Raw genomic sequence first — 22,016 nt, forward strand, 5'->3', positions numbered from 1 at the left:
GCTCACTTCACAGCCCGTCTAAAATTTAAACTTCCTCAGAGGTGAAAATTGTCTGACTTAAGATAAGCAGACACCTATTGTTCTCTCTTCCCTGCTGGAGGTCGGAGGGAGGGAGGCAGCTGTTTTTGTAAGCCACACCTTCGGAATAATAAAAGCAAAGGGCAAAAGTCCAGAGGTCTCCCACAGACCAGAGGAGGAGGGAGTTAGAAAGGACAGCCCAGAAACTGGGACATCACACACTTGGAGAACTGCTAGCACCTTTATAAGTGCTTTGTGGTGCCAGGTCGGCTACTCTGCTGCGATGCCAGGGCGGCTGGAGGCGGCCGTGTCTTCCAGGGAGCGGAGCCCTGACTATAAGTCTCTGCAGGCAGCTCTGGGGCAGAACCCCAAGGGGTAAAGGGTAGAAGCAACACCACAAGAAAAAGAGAGTTGTCACCTACAACCTGCAACAATGAAAGATCAGACTCTGGATGTTTAGCAAGGCCCCAGATGTCCCAACAGAATCTCAGGTTAATCAGAGAGGTGTGCAGATTTTCATGCTCTGCCCGTATCAGTGTGGATGGAAAAAAAAGGGAACGTAACCTCTAATCATAAATTCCTAACCAGGCAGGTCATGGAGGGTTGTCATGCCCCAGGCCTATAACTTCTTTAGTGAAAGGCTTTAAGCCAGCCCTGGACATTGTTCTTGGGCATCTAGTTTAACCTTTGAAATACAAGAAGTAATACCCTTGATATTAACCCTCAAAAAGCACATAATCTTGTTACCGGTTAATAATGCAGATTTTTTTCAATCGATGGAGTTACACATATGTTGATATATATGCAATTTGATATGTATGCTATTTTGTTGTATTGACAACAAGCTTCAAAACTTCATATGTCAAATTTGCTGAAGGTGTTAACATCATAGATATTTTTACACTTAAAAATGTCGAATTTCGTGCCAAAACAAGAGCATTTGCGGGAAGTTTTAATTCTTTACTTTATTTTGAAGAAAAGTGCTGCTAAAAGTTATCGTATACTTCGGGAAGCTTATGGTGAACATGCTCCATCTCAAGATACTTGTGAACGCTGGTTTAAACGCTTTAAAAGTGATGATTTTGATGTGAAGGACTAAGAACGTCCAGGTCAACTGAAAATTTTTGAAGACCAACAATTACAAGCATTATTGGATGAAGATGTGTGTCAAACTCAAAAACAACTTGCAGAAAGACTAAACGTTGCTCAGCAAACAATTTCTGATCGTTTACAAGCAATGGGAAAGATTTTAAAGGAAGGAAAATGGGTGCCAAATCAGCTGAATGAAAACAAACGGAAAACCGAAAAGCCATCAGTAAAATGTTGCTTCAACGACATGAAAGTCTTTTTTGCATCAAATTGTGACTGGCAATGAAAAGTGGATTTATTTTGAGAATCCCAAATGCACAAATCATGGGTTGATCCAGGTCAACCATCAACATCGACTGCAAGGCCAAATCGCTTTGGAAAGAAGACAATGCTCTGCGTTTGGTGGGATCAGGAAGGTGTGGGCCAGGAAACACGGCAAAGTAATTTTGCTTCATGATGACGCACCATCACACACAGTTCTAAACCAGTTAAAGACACGTTAAAAGATCTTGCCTGGGAAGTATTAACCCACCCACTATATTCACCAGACCTTGCTCCTTCAGATGACTACTTGTTCCAATCAATGGCACATGCACTTTCTGAGCAGCACTTCAAAACGTACGAAGAAGTGGAAAATTGGGTCTCTGAATAGTTTGCCTCAAAACAAGAAAAGTTCTATTGGGACGGTATCCACAAATTACCTGAAAGATGGGGGAAATGTGTAACCAGCGATGGACATTACTTTGAATAAAGTACTTTTGATGTTTCTCTTGAAATTATCGTGTTTTCTTTGGATCACAAAATCTGTGTTATTAACCAGTTAATAGTCAATCTGTATTATTAACCGGTTAATAGTTAATCCGCACTATTAACTGGTTAATAGTTAATCTGCATTAACTGGTAATAATCCGCATTACTAACCGGTAATAGTTAATCCACATTATTAACCGGAAATAATCTGCATTATTAACTGGTTAACAGTCAATCCGCATTATTAATGATAATATAATTAATCCACATTATTAACAGTTAATAGTTAATCTGCATTAACCGGTAATAATTAATCTGCATTATTAACCGGTTAATAGTTGATCCGCATTATTAACCGTAATAATGTGGATTTTGTAATCAAAGAAAACATGATAATTTCAAGAGAAACATCAAAAGTGCTTTATTCAAAGTAATGTCCATCGCTGGTTACACATTTCCCCCATCTTTCAGGTAATTTGTGGATACCGTCCCAATAGAACTTTTCTTGTTTTGAGGCAGACCAATCAGAGACCCAATTTTCCACTTCTTCATATGTTTTGAAGTGCTGCTCAGAAAGTGCGTGTGCCATCGATCGGAACAAGTGGTAATCTGAAGAAGCAATACAACAAAATAGCATACATATCAAATCATATATATATCAACCTATGTGTAACTCTATCCATTGAAAAAAATCCGCATTATCAACCGGTACACCTAGTAACTATCCTGGAACCTGCTCCCTGCCTTGCTTTCTTCCTTACAGTCTCTCCTTAATTTAAAATGCATAAAAGAAGCTGCAAAACTGCTGTTCTCTGGGCCACTTGAGATCTTGCTCCCTGGCTCAAATAAACTCATAAAAATTCTCTACACGTTTGGATGTTCTCACATCGATGAAAGGTTTTCACTGGTCCTCATTGAACATTTCCATCCCTAAAGTCCATATCCTGTATTTTCCCATGTGCAGACACACACACACCTATATATATAGAACGTAAAAAGTGTTAGTGTAGCATTACTTGCTCTCTTGTCTGTGTATCCTCCTCAGTGTACACAGCTTGGATTATAAGCATCATTTCTGGATGGCAAGGACCAGATCCCTGTCACTATCTTTATAAAAAAACACTTATTCTTCCCAAAGTAACTTGAACTATATATATTCTTCCCCTAGTAACTTCAACTTACAGGGTTCTCTTGCTAATACAGAACTCGATATTGGATAAATTAAAAATAACTATATGAAAGTTGCTAAAGAGAGTAGATCTTAAAAGTCCTCACCACAAGAAAACAAAGTTATAGCTATGTGTGGTGACAGATGTTAACTAGGCTTATTGTGGGGATCACTTCACAATACTTACAAATATTGAATCATTATGTTATATGCCTGAAACTAACAATGTTATATGTCAATTATATCTCAATTTTTTTAAATGTGATATATTGATGGGTTAAAAACACACATACCACACCACTGAATATCAGACTTCTACTTCCTACAGTACAGTAAATTTAGGTAGGTATGCCTGCATGACCCTTCTGGTTAAAACTAAAAGATTGGATAAAATTTTTTTAAAATATGATTTTAATCATATCACCAGCTTTCACATAAGGAATTTAAAAAGCCCCTAAAGTCAGTATAAAAGAGATCAAATGGGAAAAAGTGCTATGGAGAGACGTAAAGAAGAAAGGGAGATGGGGATAGTTGGGAAAGGTGGAGGCTGACCATTTCAACAGCATGCATGGCCCAAGAAAACGCTGTCAAGAGAAAACTTTCAAAAACTCAGACCGTATTTTATGATGACAATGTTACTAAGTCAGTAACAAAGGATAAATGAAATAGCTCTGTAGACCTAGAGCACACTTTTGAAAAGCACACTTTTCAAAAACTCATGAGTTACAGAAAAAATCATAATGTAAACTAGAACGTACACAGAACTGAAAGATAAAAACACTACACATAAAAACTTGTAGAATGTAGCGGGCCAGTATGGCTCAATGGTTGAGTGTTGACCTACGAATCAGGAGGTCACAGTTTGATTCCAGGTCAGGGCACATTCCCCAGGTTGCCAGCTCGATACCCTTGGGGGGCATGTAGGAGGCAGGTGATCAGTGATTCTCTCTCATCATTTTTTAAAAAATATATTTTATTGATTTTTTACAGAGAGAAAGGGGGAGGGAGAGTTAGAAACATCGATCAGCTGCTTCCTGCACACCCCCTACTGGGGATGTGCCCGCAACCAAGGTACATGCCCTTGACCAGAATCGAATCCGGGACCCTTCAATCCGAAGGCCAGTGCTCTATCCACTGAGCCAAACCAGCCAGGGCATCTCTTTCATCATTAATGTTTCTATCTCTCTCTTTCTCTTCCTCTCTGAAATCAATAAAAATATATTTTAAAAAAATAATGCTAAAAAAATGTTTAAGGAAGGGAACAATAGGGAGGATAAACTAATGAAACAGAAAACAAATATAAATTACAGTAAACCAACGAAGCAAAAACTAGTTCATTGAAAAGACTAATAAACATACATCTGGCAAGGTCAATCAAGGAGAAGGGAGAAGTCACACACACACAAATAATTGTTATTAACAGAGAAGAGGCATAACTGCAGATGCTGCAAAGATTAAAAAGATATAAGAATACTATAAACAGTTTTATATCAGTTTATCGGAAAACCTGTAAATTTGCAAGCAATAATTCTTTTCTTGATGAAAGTTCTAGACCTACATGACTTTACAGATGAGTTCTGCTAAACACTTGAGTCAAGTCAGATGATTCCAATCTTACATGAACTTCTCCAGAAAATAGTAAAAGAGCAAACAATCTCCAACTAATTTCAAAAGGTATTACTCTAAAATCATATTGTAATTATATATTTTTAAAGATAAACTAAAAATGTAAAGGCATACTCATATATACCTCATGGATCAAAAAAGAAGCCATGCCTATAGTAGTAAAAAAGCATAAAAATAAATGTACTATGTATCCAAATTAAGAAAATAAACAACAATAAACCAAAGAAAATTAGGAAGGTGGTAGTAAAGATAAGAGCAGAAAACAAAAGAAAACGAAAAACCAAGAAAAACAAACACCTTTAAGATTCATCAAGAGAAGGCAGAAATAAGTATTCTAAATTCAATACAGATCAGCCACTTTAAAAAAAAAATAAGAGAATACTATCAATATTATGTCTATACTTGAATACATACAAATAAATTTCTGGAAAATATAACTTTTCAAAGAAGAAGAAGTAGAAACAGTAATCCTATAACTAATAAAGAAAATAACTAACTTCTGATTAGCAGTTAAAAAGTTCTTTACAGAAAGAAAATAACTAGACTCAAATAGAAAAAGAATATTTCAAAATTTCAAACTCTTCTACAAAATAGAAAGAGAAACAATACTCTCCAACACATTCATATATAACTTAGATATGTACCTGAACACATTATCAGTAAGAAAAACCTTAGACCTATTTCATTCTAGAATTTACAGACAAAACAAAAAACAAAAGAACACTAAACTAAATATTGCCAAACTGAATCCATTGTTTATAAATATACTAGTGGCCTGGTGCCTGAAATTCATGCACATTAAAAGGAAATTAATTAGAGGAAATATTTTAATAGTAGAGGCCCAGGGCACAAAATTTGTTCCCGGAGGGTGGTCCCCTCAGCCCAGCCTGCCCCTCTCCAATCCAGGACCCCAGGGGGACCCCTTGGGACCCCTTTAGGATCGGGCCTAAGCCGGCAGTTGGACATCCCTCTCACAATCCTGGACCGCTGGCTCCTAATCACTCATCTGCCTGCCTGGTTGCCCCTCCCGGTCCCCCCTGCCAGCCTGATCGCCCCTCACTTCCTCTACATGCCAGCATGATCGCCCCTAACTGCCACCCCTACTGGCCTGGCTGCCCTAACTGCCCCCCTGCCAGCCTGGTTGCCCCCAACTGCCTCTCTCTGCTGGCCTGGTCGCCCCTAACTGCCCCCCCTGCAGGCCTAGTCACCCCCAACTGCACCCATCCCTGCCAGCCTGGTCGCCCCAACTGCCTCCCTCTGCTGGCCTGGTTGCCCCCAACTGCAAACCCCCCGCCCCCCGCCAGCCTGGTTGCCCCACGCAGCCTGCTTGTTCAGTTGTTTGGTTGTCCCTCACTAACCCCTCTGCTGGCCAGGTCATAGACACCCATCTTGTGAGGGCGTGAGGATTAATTTGCATATTACCTCTTTATTATATAGGACTGTTATTTGCCCTTTCTCTATAATAGAAGTGTCAGAGATAAAAGAAAATTAGGAAAATGTATATGAAAATTTTCCTCCCGTCAGAGTCTGGGGCATGCCGCAGGACCTAGAGTCAAGACCCTGCCCACCACCTGAACGCGCTTCGATGCTGGGATCCAACCCCAGCAGGTCCAGGGGTCCCCAAAGGTGTGGACGGAGTCGGCGAAGAAGGAATGACACAGAGGCAGCGTTCAGTTGATCAGCATGGTTGGGTTCTCTTGCCTGGTTCTATTGCCAGGTTCTGTAGGTTTTCCAGCCAGGTTCTGTAGCCAGGTTCTGTCCAGGATCTTTTGCCATGTTCTCTCACTAGGTTCTGTCTCTAGGTTGTGTGGCCAGTTTCTGTCCAGGATCTTTTGCCATGTTCTCTCCAGCAAAGTTCTTCTGTCTCTAGGTTCTGTGTAGGTTCTGTGTCTAGGTTCTGTCTCCTGTTGTCTTGTTACATCTGTATTTATACCAGTTGATTCCAATCCTATCAATCTCTATTCCAAAGGTTAGGGCGTTTCTTATCTCCATTCCAGGGAGTAAAGATTATGTAGCTTAAGCATGATTGTTCATAGTTAAAGTGATTAATTATCCGCCTGGCACTTAGTTAAGGGGTTTTATTCCCTCCCTAACTTCAGGGGAAAATCCCTACCTGGGGAAACAACCTTTCTCAGAGAGGTGACCTTGGTTAAAACACATAGTGCCAAGAAGGTGAGCAAACATATTAAGAACAGTATGCCATATATGCCAGGTCCCTTGAAACAGCAAGGATGGACCAGCTCCCGGCACTTCGAAAACACAGGAGACCCAGCTCTGACCAGCCCCACCCCCATCAAGACCCTCCAGGCAGGGGGCACACCTCAGGTCCCTTGTCAAGCCCCGCCGGGCGGGGGGCACAGCCTGAGGTCCTCTGGCCTGGCACTGGGGCAGGGGGCATGGCCTGAGGTCCCCTGTCAAGCCCCACCGGGGAGGGGCACGGCCTGAGGTTCCCCATCAAGCCCCGCTGGGCGAGGGGCTTGGCCTGAGGTCCCCTGTCAAGCCCTGTGGGGCGGGGGGTGAGGGGGGGTGCGGCCTGAGGTCTCCTGGCCTGGTGCCGGGGCAGGGGGCATGGCCTGAGGTCCCCTGTCAAGCCCTGCTGGGCGAGGGGCTTGGCCTGAGGTCCCCTGTCAAGCCCTGTGGGGCGGGGGGTGAGGGGGGGTGCGGCCTGAGGTCTCCTGGCCTGGTGCTGGGGCAGGGGGCATGGCCTGAGGTCCCCTGTCAAGCCCTGCTGGGCAAGGGGCTTGGCCTGAGGTCCCCTGTCAAGCCCTGTGGGGCGGGGGGTGAGGGGGGGTGCGGCCTGAGGTCTCCTGGCCTGGTGCCGGGGCAGGGGGCGCAGCCTGAGATCCCTCGCCCCAGCCAGGCATCATGCTGGCCTCAGGTCCCTGCTGTCTGGTCATGATGTTATAGCATCCTGGCTTATTTGCATATTCCTCTATTATATAGATAGATAATACAATGATGAAAGGTTTAATTCTGGAGTGCAAAGATAGTTTAATATTAGGAAAGCTATATCTATTACTCATCATATTAACAGGCTAAAAAAGAAAAAATACCGTGAAGTGCAAGAGATTTTACTTAACCTGATAAAAAGTATCTATAATAAACCAAAAACAAGCATTAGCCTTTAAGGGAAGAGTCTAAAAGCATTCCCTTTATATCCAGAAGTAAAAGAAGAAGAAAAAAAAGCCAATGTCACCACTTTTTTTAACTTTGTACTCAAAATTCTACCTATGGCAAAAATTTTTTAAAAAGTCAAAAAGTCAAAATAAATAAAGCCAAAATGTTTGGAAGGAGGAAATGATTGTCTTTATTTGCAAAGAAGTTTTAGAAAAAAGTTTGTTTACTATTAGAAATAATAATAGACAAGCAAAGTGGTTGGACATAAGACCAATATGCAGAATAAATGGCATTTCTGTACACCAGAAACAATTAAAAAACAACTTAAAAAAAGATCTCATGATCATTAGCAATAAAAATTAATTATAACATATCTAAAAAAACATAAGGAATATAAAACTTTACAGTAAAATATTTTAAAAATTAATGAACAGAAATATTCGTATTCATGGGTAGGAAGATTATCATATAGATGCCAATTCTCTTCTAACTGACTTATAATTTCATGCAGTCTCAATCAAAATGCCAATAAGTTTTCCATGGAAGGAAAACCTGATTCTAAAATATACTTGGAAAAGAAAAAACCAAGATCACAAAGTAACTTCGGAAAGAGAATAAAGAAAGATTTGGCCTACCAGATATAAAGACTTAATATAAAGCTATAGTAATTAAGATAATGTAATATTGGTGTAAGAATCTATAACTTAACCAATGAAACACAACAGAGTGTCCAGAGATAAACTCATGCATATATGAAATTTGGTCAGGACACAAGTAGCTAGAAGATCACTTCTTAAAAGAAGGGACTAGTTAACAAATGGAACTAAAAAAATGTGGTCGTCCATATGAAAAATAAATCCCCCTGGTTCACAATATGAGAAACAAACTTCAGATGAATTAAAAACTTAAATGACAAAAGCAAAATATTAACACACACACACACACACACACACACACACACACACACACACACATACTGTTGGCTGAACTCAAAGCAGAGAAAAACCAAAGTGTATCACTGAGTTGTAAGTAAACAAGAAGCTTGACATGGTCCTGTGGAGAAATCAGTTATCAAGAGGTTCAATCCAAGACTAAATTTTCCTTGGATTTACCTTGCCCCACCCCATCCTGAGGGAGGGTGAAGCTCAAAGTGAGATTCCTGCATTAAACCAGGAAACCTCAAGGGGCGGGTACACCATGGTCCGAAAATACAGGAAGTACAACCTATGCTAAGCAGGAGAACTCACAGGAAATTCCTCCTGCCTTCTGCTATGCATTACAGCTTGGTGTGTACATATAAAGCCCAGTCCAGCCACGCAATGCAGCCACAACAGTGACCTGCACACTATTAGCAATCAGTGACTGCCGGATGCTGTTACGATTATTGTAAACTTTTGGCTTCATGGAACATCTGAGTTGGGGAAAATGACATTTTTCTTTTACTTGTCAAATGGCAAATTAGACGGAGGGCTGACTAGGTTTCCTCCTCATGCTGAAATCCCACCACCGGATATGGCAGGCATGCACATGGCATCACTCTGTGTCCATTTAGCTTGTCATAACCATAGTCTCTTTTTTATTTTTTTTTTATTGCTTACAGTATTACAAGGGGTATTACATATGTGTCCCTTTTTTTCCCCGCCCTTGACAATCCCCTGGCCTCCCCTACCCCCCATAGTCTCTTTTTAAAAAAAATAATTATTGTGAGATACTTCCCCATTCTTCAAAAATCATTGTTAATGACTGCGTAATGATCCCTGTACACAAGTTAGTCAACCATTCCCCGGTGGAATTTCGTTAACCATTCCCCACTCTCTGACATTTAGATTGCTTCCAGCTTTGTGACTTTCTAAAGAAGTTATACACAATTTGAATTCAGTTTAATTTTGTGGCGATACTTCATTGAACACACTAGATAATTCTGAATGTCCACCATGTTAATTTATACTATTGATAGTAAAAAAAAAAAAAATGGAAGAAGCACTGCTAAGGGAGTCACGTAATATAGAGTCAGGAGCCTACTCGGGAAGCGGGGCCTGTGCACATCTTGTGCCTCAGTTCTCAGAGCTGCTATTAAGTTGTTAAAACTGTTGCTAAACTCAGCTCAGGGCCCAACCATAAACATCTTGGAACAACTGCTACCTAACATATATGGATTTTACTTCCTTTTTTTTTTTCTTCTTAATCCTTGCCCAAGGATATTTTTCCATTGATTTTTAGAGAGAGTGGAAGGGAGGGGGGAGGTGGAGAGAGAGAAACATCAATGTGAGAGAGTCACTTGGTTGCCTCCCACACACACCCTGACCCGAGCCAGGGATCAGAGCCTGCAACCGGGGTACGTGCCCTTGACCAGAATTGAACCCAGGACCCTTCAGTCCATGAACCAACACTATCTATTGAGCCAAACCAGCTATGGCTTTACTTGCTTTTTGTAGTTTTCGCCTCCCTAGTTTGCATACTGGAACTAACCAATCCTTGTTAACCTAGTCAGCAATCCTTCATTTGCATTAAAGAATTTCATTTCGTGGGTTTTGCCTTTATAAACCCTGCCTTTCCTTGTTCTCTCCAGAGAGCATTTTGAGTTGCTACCTGAATGTGTCTCTTGGATTTAATTTGTTTTACAGCTCCAAATTTTTATTGGTTAACCCTATAAAGAAATACTAATCCAAAACTATTATTCTATTCATTCAATAATCCTATCTAATAAAAAAGAAACATGGTAATTAGCATACATCCGCTACCCTTCCCATTGGCTAATCAGGGCGATATGCAAATTAACTGCCAGCCAAGATGGCTGCCGGCAGCCAGGCAGCTTGAAACTAACATGAGGCTTCCTTGCTTCAGTGACGGAGGAAACCAACGTTCCCCGCCTGCCTTGCCGGCCTCTCAGCTTGCAGTTTGAAACATAGTTACAAATATAGAAGCTAAACAAAACCCCAGAAACCAGCTTTCAGCCAGCCGGGATCTCAGAGCTGGAGTTGATACAGTGTTTCGATTATAGAACCCAAACAAACCAGATACCTGCTTTCAGCAGCAGAGGCCTCAGAGCTGGAGTCAGAGCTAAAGCTGGCCCAGAATTTTAAAAAAGAAAAGAAAAAAAGGAGCAGTTGGGAGCTTCAGTCACCCGCCAGCCTGAAAACAGCCCTCAGCCCCTCACCCAGACTGGCCATGCACCCCAGTTGGGACCCCCACCCTGATCCAGGACACCCTTCAGGGCAAACCAGCCGGCCCCCACCCATGCACCAGGCCTCTATCCTATATAGTAAAAGGGTAATATGCCTCCCAGCACCAGGATCAGCAGAGCCGTGAGGCCTCCTGGCACCGGGATCAGCGTGACAGGGGGCAGCGCCCAAACCCCCTGATCGCCCTGCGGCTCTGTGTGTGACAGGGGGCAGGGCCCCAACCTCCTGATCAGCCCTGCTCTGTGCCTGATAGGGGGGAGCTCCCCAACCCCCTGATCGGCCCTGCTCTGTGTGTGACAGGGTGCGGCGCCCCAACCGCCCCCCCCCCACGGGCCCTGCTGTGTGTGTGACAGGGGACGGCACCCCAGCCCCCTGATCGGCCCTGCTCTGTGCCTGATAGGGGGGAGCTCCCCAACCCCCTGATCGCCCTGCGGCTGTGTGTGTGACAGGGGGCGGGGCCACAACCTCCCTATCTGCCCTGCTCTGTTCGTGACAGGGGAAGGCGCCCCAACCCCCTGATCAGCCCTGCTCTGTGCCTGATAGGGGGGAGCTCCCCAACCCCCTGATCGCCCTGCAGCTCTGTGTGTGAAAGCGTGCAGCGCCCCAACCCCCTGCTCGGCCCTGCTCTGTGTGTGACAGGGTGCGGCCCCCCAACCCCCACCTCCCCACGGGCCCTGCTCTGTGTGTGACGGGGTAGAGCCATAACCTCCCCATTGGCCCTGCCCTGAGTATGACAGTGGTGGCGCCCCAACCCCCTGATCCGCCCTGCTCTGTGTGTGACAGGGGGCGGTGCCCCAACTCCCTGATCGGCCCTGCTCTGTGTGTGACAGGGGGCAGCGCCCCAACCGCCTGATCGGCCCTGCTTTGTGCATGACAGGGGGTGGCGCCGCAACCTCCCCATCGACCCTGCCTTGAGTGTGACGGGGGTGGTGCCCCAACCCCCCAATCGGCCCTACCCTGAGCGTGACTGAGAGTGGCATCGCAACCTCCCGATCCGCCCTGCTCTGTGCATGACAGGGGGCGGCGCCCCAACTCCCCAATCGGCCCTGCTCTGAGCCCAACCAGGGGCTGCACCTAGGGATTGGGCCTGCCCTCTGCCACCCGGGAGCAGGCCTAAGCAAGCAGGTCGTTATCTCCCGAGGGGTCCCAGACTGCGAGAGGGCACAGGCCGGGCTGAGGGACCACCCCCTTCCCCGCTGAGTGCACAAATTTTTGTGCACTGGGCCTCTAGTCTATGTATATAAAAGACTAAGTGACCATCCAACCATCCAACCGGTAGGTATGATGCACACTGACCACCAGGGGGCAGACGCTCAACACAGGAGCTGCTGAGCTGCAGTGACTTGGCAGCAGTGGTTCTCGGGTGATGCAGCCCAGAGCCAGAGAGGAGGGAGCCTGATTCCTCGCGGGGCCACACGATTCCACCTGCCGGAGGGACCCCGCTCACTCCACAGATGCCCTTCGAGCCACAGTGCCACCCCAGGTACGCTGGCCAGGTAAGGACTGGCGGGAGGTTGGCTCCAGGGTGTGTCCAGTCCATCTCACCCAGTCCCACCCACTGGCCACCTTCTAATTAATTTCATTTCAATGTGCACAAATCTGTGCACTGGGTCACTAGTGTTTAATAAAGCCCTGTACCAGGAGATACATAGGTAATTTTTCAAATTGTTCTTGGTTGATTGATTTTTTGAGAGAGGGAGGAAGGGTGGGAAGGACCAGGGGGTGGGGAGGGAGAAAGAGAGAAAGAGAGAGAAATATTGATTTGTTGTTCCACTTATTTATGCATTCATTGATTGATTCTTGCATGTGCCCTGCCTGGGGATTAAACCTGCAATCACCAATTGAGCTACCCAGCCAGGGTATATAGATAACTTTTAATATCAAAGTGCTATCGGTTATATGTCAATTATATCTCCATAAAGCTGAAAAAATCCTTTTTAAAAAATATGTTTTCATTGATTTCAGAGAGGAAGAAAGAGAGAGAGACAGAAATAATGATAACAGAGAATCATTGACCGGCTGCCTCCTGCAGCCCCCCTACTGAGGATCAAGCCTGCAACCTGGGCATGTGCCCTGACTGGGAATCGAGCCATGACCTCCTGGTTCATGTGCTGACACTCAACCACTGAGCCACACCAGCCTGGCCAAAGTGCTTTCAAATGAAGCAGAAGCAAATAAGCAGTTATAAGTGAAAATTTCATTTCTATATTGATTTTCAAAGAAAATCTTTTTCTCAAGACCATGAAATGAAGTCAGTGACTTTATCTGATGTCATGAGAATTCTTTTTACCATGGGTAAGTAAAATCCATTGACTGGGCTTTTTCCATATAGCATTGCTGAACAAAGATAACGTTTAAAACAAAAGTTATAAGCAAACACATGGCGGCTTAGGAATGTGCTTTTAGGCTCTGTTACTTATACTAAGATAAAAAAAATAAAATAAAGACACAATATAAAATCCACCTTATAAGGAGCTGGGAGTCGGAATGTAACAAAAGCAGAGATGTAAAGAAAACCAAAATTAAACAGAGAACTACTAATTTTTATTGACTGTTTATTATGTGCAAAGCCTGTTGTAAATGCTTTCCACAAATCACCTCCCTGAAGCCTCATAAAGACAAAAAGGCAAGTATTATTACTAACCCCATTTTACAAATGAAGAAATTGACTCTTAGAGGTCACACATCTAATTAGTGGCAGGGCTGCATGGCTCACACCAACGTTTCTGCTCTTAAACACTATGTTCCACTCTTTCTCATCTCGAGATATCAACTGGATATTCAATAAACAAGAAACTAGGACCAACAAATAAAAACACCTTCAAAAAACCAAAAAAATCTCTTCAAGTAACTGTCTCTAATCTCAATGTCTGCCTTCAAACTACTAAAACAAAAATAGATGGAGTGATCAGACATACTCCCACATCTTTATTCTAATTCTTAGCTGTCTGAATTAAAGTGAAAATGGGTAGCATGAATGAAACAAGGGTCTGTCTGGTCAATCCAAAAGTAAACTCTCAAATCGGAACCAGAGTTGAGAGTGTGTGGCTCCTAAGCTGGACCACACAGCACATAGCACAGGAGTGAGCACAACCATCTCCACGGTCAGAGCTGAGGTTTACTCCCAACCCTCGCTGTGCTTCAGGACACACTTTTGCTCAAAAATTTCTCCAAAACTATCCTATCTAATACAGAGGGAATATGCTAATTGACCCTCACACCATTGCAAAGATGGTGGCGCCCACAGCCAATAAGGAGGGAATATGCTAATGGACTGCCCCATCCTCAAAGATGACAACACCCACAGCCACAAGATGATGGCACTCAGTCCCCACAGCCCCACCTGGGCGGCAGGCCTGGCCTTGCCGCACGCCTGCCTCCAGAGTCCCCCAGTCCTCTTAGCCCCCCAGCCACCCAGGGCCGCCCGAGGTGCAGGTAACTAGGGCCAGCCAAGGCTTGCGCTGCCAGCAGTGGCAGCAGGAGAGGTGTGATGGGACATCACCTTCCCCTGATCGCTGGGTCGCCCCCGGCCCCTGAGGGCTCCTGGACTGTGAGAGGGGGCAGGCCGGGCTGAGGGACGCCCCCTCCAGTGCACGAATTTTCATGCACCAGTTCCTTAATATTTTCTGAACTCTATCTAACTAATCAGGTTTTCTGGGCAACATAAGAGGGCTTATTGCAATGGCTGCAATCAGCTTGATCAAAATACCAAGCAAGTTGGATCTGTACCAGCCGTGGGCAAACTACGGCCCGCGGGCCGGATCCGGCCTGTTAGGCTGTTCTATCCGGCCCGCGGAGCCAAAAGAGCGAAGGGTTCTCTTGCTCTCCCCTCGGCTCCTTCACCAACAGCAGTGTTAACATGTATTAGTTCACACAAACACTCCATCCATGCTTTTGTTCCGGCCCTCCGGTCCAGTTTAAGAACCCATTGTGGCCCTCGAGTCAAAAAGTTTGCCCACCCCTGATCTGTACATATTCACCACTGTCTGTCTTGATCTGAAGGCCAGCATGTGAAACTGCTGCTTGGGCACTGTGGTTTCTTAAAAGGATCTTGGTTGAAAAAACAATGTAGTTACAGTTCATCAATTTCATTAACTGCTGCTCACAGACCAGAGTTGCTATTCTCTCTTTGGTCCAGCTATGATTCCTTCAACAAATATAAAGTATGAATAGGTAAGTGTTCTATCTACCTCTGCTCTACTTTGTGAGGAATCTGAAAGAAAACCCCTGCTACTGGAAAACAGGTGAGCTGGGTTTGTCCCTAGTAGTTAACTGTGTAACTTGGTAATTATGCCTCAGAATTACACATTAATAATGTGGAACAGAAAACAGCAACAATTTAAATGAGAGTAGGACAGGAAATGTTCAAAGTCCCTCCTAGCTATAAAGTTTTAATTCGTCATTTAAATTGTTGCTGTTTTCTATTCCACATAGATGCAAGAACATTAGATGTACACATAGATTCCGTATAAATGCTAATGGCACTTTTACTTTCCCTGTTAAAATCTATTGCATGACATGGGGTCATTTTAAATTGAACTGGCATTTGCTCATGTTCCATCTGCTACCAAAACGGACTGTTTGTAATCCAGGCAGCAGAGTAGTCGAAGAACAACAGATTGTCTTGGCATTTCCTGTACATGTGGCACGTAGATGAGTATGAGGTTATTCCTAGGAAAACACTGCAAATAATAGCTGTCAAGTCTTAGCAACTAACAACTAGCATTATTAAAAGCAAACACAACTGCCCATCCATGCATCCCACCTCTCGAAATAGTTTTTGATTCTTTGGGTTCCCATCTATGAACCGGTATTTTTTTATATGTGCTCCACACTATTTTGGTTGCAGAATTCAAAAATTACATAGATCACTAACACCCACAGATGGTCCCCAAATCTCCGGTGAGCCAATTGTTAACACTCTTTTCCACTGCTAAGCTTTTTGCCAGAGATGCTAACAAGTAGCATAGACAAATGGTTTGCGTTTCATACACTTTTCCAGTCATGCTTTTTAAGGGCCTATACAAACAAGACATTAATTTCTCTGGATTCTAAATCTTTGGGAAGCTGACCAACATGCATAAAATGGTCAGTCTTTTTCTTCCTCTACATAGACACATATGTATATACACATAACTGAGTGAATTAGTTATGCAAATAATAATAATAATAAAACCTTGAGAGTATTTGCTTAGGACGTTTTCAATATTCAGTATTTTTGGAAGTGTCAATGATGTACTGATGGGGTGGTCATAATAATCTGGCCAGTCATACTAACCTGGCCACTCAGTGTATATATACACTAGAGGCCGGTGCATGAAATTTGTGTACTGGGGCGGGGGGGTCCCTCAGCCTGGTCTGCACCCTCTTGCAGTCCAGGAGCCCTTGGGGAATGTCCGACTGCTGCCGCAGAGGCAGGAGAGGATCCTGCCACTGCTGCTGCGCTCACCAGCCATGAGCCCAGCTCAGGGCTTCCGGCTGAGCGGCACTCCCTCTGTGGGAGCATATTGACCACAAGGGGGCAGGTCCTGCATTGAGCATCTGCCCCCTGATTATCAGTGTGTGTCATGGCGACCAGTCCTTCGGCCATTCGGTCAATTTGCATACTAGCCTTTTATTATATAGGATGTATATGTATATGTATATATATATTTAATTTTTTAATCCTCAATGGAGGAATGAGGATTTTTTTTCCATTGAATTTTCTTTTAGAGAGAGAAGGGAGGGGGAGAAAGAGAGAGAGAAGAGAGAGAAACATCGATGTGAGAGAGACAATTGACTGGTTGCCTCCCACACATGCCCTGACCAGGAGCAGGGATAGGATCTTTAACCCGAGTACCTGCCCTTGACTGGGAATCGAACCCACAACTCTCCAGTGCCCAGGCTGACACTCTAACTACTGAACACACCAGCCATGGCTATTCTATTCTTTAACTACTTTTATGATTCCCACTTCTCCTCTTAAAATTCTGCTATACTTTTCTGAACATGGTTTTATTATGTTTATGTATTCTCTATTGCATTACATTTTAATTCCCTGAGTACTCAATACACAGTGTTTGTGAATTCATTATGAAAAAAAGTGAAAGCTAAGATAATTCTTCCCAACACATGGCAGCTGAGAGAAAATGCAAAATGGCATGAAAATTTTACTAGGTGATTAATATGAATTGGCATGACATCTTTGATTGGACTCAAGGACCCTTAGGATGAGAGTGTCCAAACTCCTTATCTTATAGAGAAGACGGAAGCTAAATGACTTGCCCAATATGATACGTCTAACTAGATACACTTATAATCTTACACATAAAATTATACATTATCACCTAGGATAGTTCTTTTCACAGTTGACAAGAGCTCCATAAAATCTGTTCCCAAAACATGTGCAGACAGCCACAGTGGCAAAATCCCACATCTGGAGTCATTCCTTTAGATCAAAACATTATATCAGAAATTCTGAAATAAATGCAACTGTTTTAGGGAAATGAGAGCGTATAAGAAAAAACACACATAATAAAAAAAGACTTTTGAAATCACTCATATACCGAATTCACCCAGGGAGACCAATATCTGTGGCTTTATTCATTGGGAACAGACCTACATCGTCTCCAACACAGCCAAGTTTTCCTTCAGCAATACATAGGTCACATTTCTTTTGTTTTTCATCAGATGAAATAACTGGCTAGAATTAAAAGAGCTGGCTGTTCGAAAAACACATACTGTATCTTTAAACACCGGATTAGCACTCTGGTAGGGTAAGACACTGAGCCTGAAAGGACTCAGGAAATTAAACAGGAAATCGGAGTCCTGACTCTCATGCTATCCTTACTAAAGAACCTACTCTCACTGTAGAACAGGGGACCTCATGCACTATTTAACCATCATTTCTCTCCCACTCTCTTCTTGATTTTGCATACAAGTACAGTTGAATTTGTGCCATTAAATGTGTGCATGGTCTGACGTCACAGTATTCCCCCTACTCCCATATTTGCATATGGATATAATGATCTGGGTTAGAAGACATGCAAGTGTTGCAGGAGAGGTAATTCAAGTCTGCTCACAGGTCCTCATGAGAGGGCAGGTCAAGTGCAGTAAAGAGTCATAAAGCGGCCTGAGGACTCCAGGGTGTGTATCAGTTAGGGTTGAAGGGAATAGAGGACAGATTACTTTTTGTGGGATAGAATTTGTTCCAAAAATAATCTCCACCATGTTCATACACACATTTTAAACATTGCAACACCTCCCATTTGATTGGTTTTTAATTAATGTAGAGGGTCTATACTCTCAAGCACAGAAGTAACCATATAACTATAGAATTCATACTCTGAAAGAAAATCATGAGAATATTTTTCAGATAAGAACTTGATCATGGACAAATGGCCTTAGAGCAGAAATAACTAAGCCAATACTAGGAAATACATGCAGCGGGAAAGCCAGACTGCCACCCATGGAGGACCTGCCACAAAGAGCCATGTGGAACACTGCACAGAGGAATAGTGATTATGAACAGGCATTCTACCCTAGAATGAAAGGGTTTACGCTGTGCTGGACTCATTAAGAAAAGAAATGGCTCAGTGGGTAGAGCGTGGGCCTGCGGACGGAAGGGCCCAGGTTCAATTCTGGTCAGGGGCACATGCCAGGGTTGCGGGCTCGTGCAGGAGGCAGCCAATCAATGATTCTCTCTCATCATTGATGTTTCTATCTCTCTCTCCCTCTTCCTTCCTCTCTGAAATCAATAAAAAATATATTTTTTTAAAAAGAAAAGAAAAGAAAGGATGTGCTCACTACCAAGTTTTCCTGTCTTTAAAGAAATAATTACTTCTCTGCTAATAAAACATCCAGGTCAATGGAACCAGGTCCTATAAGTATAAATTATCTGAATTACAAGCGGATAAAAATCTTCCCGAGCCATGTTTAGTTTAACTCCATTGCAGGGGTCAGCAGAAAGGAAACCCGAGCCCCTGGGCTGGTACACCGTGCGCCTGGCGTCAGGCTGAGCTGGTCCAGACCCACACTCAGGTGATAGGTCCTTTCCCAGGATGCCAGGCATTTTCACAACTTGACCACACAAAAGAACACCCAAGGCAAGTACAGGAACGCCTTTCCTAAGACCGTAGCTGTACAAACACAGGTGTCTTCAGAGCAATTTTAATGAACTTTGCATTGAATATTCCAAAGAGCAGTAGGTACCTCCACACTCCATCCATTGTCTCAATAGAGAAAGCTACTCTGAGAGACCACAAAAGAGGCGTGGGGGGGGGGGGTGCGGGGGGATAAACATCTATGTTTATGAAACACTTCAACGGCAACACAAAATACTTGTTCTAGAGAGAAAATATCTCTCTCTCAAACCACAAAAGCACGTAAAAATGTTCAGTCAACCTTAAGTAGGTTCCTTCATTAGTTGACAATGTAAGTGTCAACTGCTGAAATATTCAAATCTTCATTTCACATGCAAGTGGCTTCCAGCAAATGATAAAGCAATATTCCTACTCCCGTGTGCGGGTGAAAGATGGCAGTGAGGATTCTGGCCCTCTGGAAAGGAGGAGTCGGATCTACTAGTGGGTCCTTGCTTGGCTGAACTGCCAGGCTTCGGGGAGTTGTTTTATAAAGGGGGCCTCGCCCTAATACATGAAGAGTGAACAGGGTCAGTGTCAAAATTGCCTGCACCCAATGAAGCTCTAGACCGCTTGGTGTCCTGACTTCAAGAAAATGACTCCTATAAAAAAAAAAAATTGTGGTGTGACAATGGCTTCATTTTAAAAGAATAATGGGGATCATGATGCCGGGGAGAACTGGGCAGGGACTGCTGGTGCTGCCTGCCGCCCATGGAAGTTGCCCAGTGGAAGGCGGTGGTTAAGTTAAAGCCCTTTAGGAGGTGCGCGCTGGCAGCCAGGGAAAACCACCGGGCTCCCAGCTCCCGGGGGTTTGACGGGACTCGGATTGGGACTGGGATTGTCTTGTACGACGAAGCCCCGGGTGGCTCGGCCAGGCGCTCGAAGTGTCCCTCGCAACCTCCCTCCGACGCAGACCCCAAGTTAGAAATGCAACTCCCCGAGAGCACAATGACAAGAAAGCACACAAAAGGAGCGAGGCGGCCGCTCCCATCCTTACCTTTGACTTGACTTTCATACTCGGCTATGATCTCTTTGTCCTTTTTGAATCTGCTCGGAGTGGACATTATCCAGCTGTTGTGGGTTTGCTTTCGATGGGCAAGTTCGGTTAGGTTAGGTGGTCACAAACCAGTCCCCTTGGAGAGGCGGGGAGTTGAGCTCCCACACGCCGGGAACCCAGAGGCAGCACAGCCCGGCAGGCGGTAAAGGAGAGGCGGGAGAGGCGGAAAAAGGGAGCGAGCCGAGCACTAGATTAGCCCGGGCGCCGGCACCATGCTCCCGGGTCGAGCAGCCGTCGGTGATCCGCAGGGTGCCCGGGGCTGGGGGCCGGAGAGCCCAGGCGCGCAGACGAACTCCAGCGAGCGAGTGGCGGGGGGCGTCTCCCTGCCCACCCCACCCGGAGCCCGGCCACTTCCTCTACGACCGCTGGGCGGACGCGGGGTGCGCGGCGGCGCTCCGCACCATTGTTAGAAACCGCACCGGGCGCTCGGGGCAGGGCCCGCGGGGGAGGGCGGGCGCCGGAGAACGTGCGCACCGCGGGCGCAGCCAACCTCCCTTCCTGCTCCAGCCGCCGGCTCCGCGCTCAGGGTCCCGCCGGGTGGGGATGCTGCTGCCGCGCCCGCCGCGCTTCCGTCGGCGAAGGCTGCCGCCGCCACCGGGGCAGAGGATCGCAATCCTACAGCCGGTCCGCGGAAGACGGGAGGGCGGCTGGGCGCCGCTCCAACGCGTCCTGGGCGCAGTCCCGCCGGAGTTCAGGTCTCCAGAGCCGGCTCCACGAGGGGCCTCCTGCCTTCTTAGCCACCGGGCGCCGGCGCTGCCGCTGTCTCCCCGTCTCGCGTTCCGCTGCTGCCCCCCGGAGGCCGCCGGCCACACTCGCACTCGCCCGGGCGGAGCCGCGCCCCCAGTGGCCGCGAAGTTGCCGGCGCGCCCGCGGCCCGCGGCTCCCGGCTCTCGGCTCTCGGCTCCCGGCGAGTGAGCTGCGGGCGGCGACCGGAGAGATGGGGCCGGCTCGTGGGAGGGGACGGCGCGGTGGCCCCTGCCAACCTCCGTCCCCGCCCCGCCGGGTCGGGGGAAGGCCGGGTCGGTCTGGGAAGATGGATGCCTCCCGTGGCCAAGCGCAGCCCCGCCCCGGCCTCGCGCCTCCCTGCGCTTGGTTGGCGCGGCCGGGATCGCTGTCCCAGACGCTGGGAAACCTCTCCCCAACCTGGGACTCTTCTTTGGCCGAGGGTGGGAGACCTGGAGGGGGCTCTTTTCAGACCCCATGGCGGAAATCCAGAGTTGGATGTCCCCATGACAGAAAGGATGTGATTCCCAGATGTTGGACCCCAGTAGGAAAATGAGACTGAATTGTGAACGACGTGGCTTTAAAAAATCAGACGAAGGCGAAGCTCCTCAAGCGAAGCGGAGAAAATACCCCATCTCAACACAATATTCTCCCATCCTCGCAGTAGCTCGGGGAGCTAGGACGGTGGTAAAGGCGGGAGTGGGAGTAGGTCGCACTTAGGAGGTCACTACCTTTTTGACAGAAGTATATATAAAATGTTTTTCCTGCAAAATCTGAAGAGTAGGGAATTTTAGGCTTCAATCATTCATTCATGTATCCAGAGATACACTTTCAAGTTCTTCCTGCAGGCCAAACGCCGAGCTAAGAGCGAGGGACTCAGTGGTTCAGACCCTGCCCTAAAGGATCTCCCATCTATTGTGGTATAAATAAATAATTACAGGCGGCACAATACGCTGTAAGAGAGAAATACTCCTCCTGGCTTTGGGAGCCCTGAGGAAGGAGAAAGGAAATTTGGGAAGAAAGGCTTTCAGGAGAAATGGTATTTGAACTGGATTTAATGGATGAATAGTGAGTAGTTTGGTCAACCCAGAGAGTTTATGGGTTGCATTGGGGGGGAAAGGGGGGTGATCATACCCAGACAATTGCAAATGGAGTTACAAGATGTCCTC

General features: G+C 45.5%; 1 protein-coding gene across 2 annotated transcripts in view; it reads right to left on the reverse strand.

Annotated features, from left to right (window-relative positions):
* The window catches only part of SRGAP1 (SLIT-ROBO Rho GTPase activating protein 1), a 262,335-nt gene extending 241,453 nt beyond the window's left edge, over nucleotides 1-20,882 (reverse strand). For both annotated transcript variants that reach the window (XM_081082308.1, XM_081082307.1), the window contains exon 1: nucleotides 20,065-20,882. In XM_081082308.1, coding sequence (XP_080938434.1) covers nucleotides 20,065-20,131 — 67 coding nt within the window. In that variant the 5' untranslated portion in view covers nucleotides 20,132-20,882. The remainder of the gene's footprint in view (nucleotides 1-20,064) is intronic.
* Between the last annotated feature and the right edge of the window lie 1,134 nt (nucleotides 20,883-22,016).

Source organism: Myotis nattereri, assembly GCF_964212035.1.
Source record: "Myotis nattereri genome assembly, chromosome: 2".
Lineage (NCBI taxonomy): Eukaryota > Metazoa > Chordata > Mammalia > Chiroptera > Vespertilionidae > Myotis > Myotis nattereri.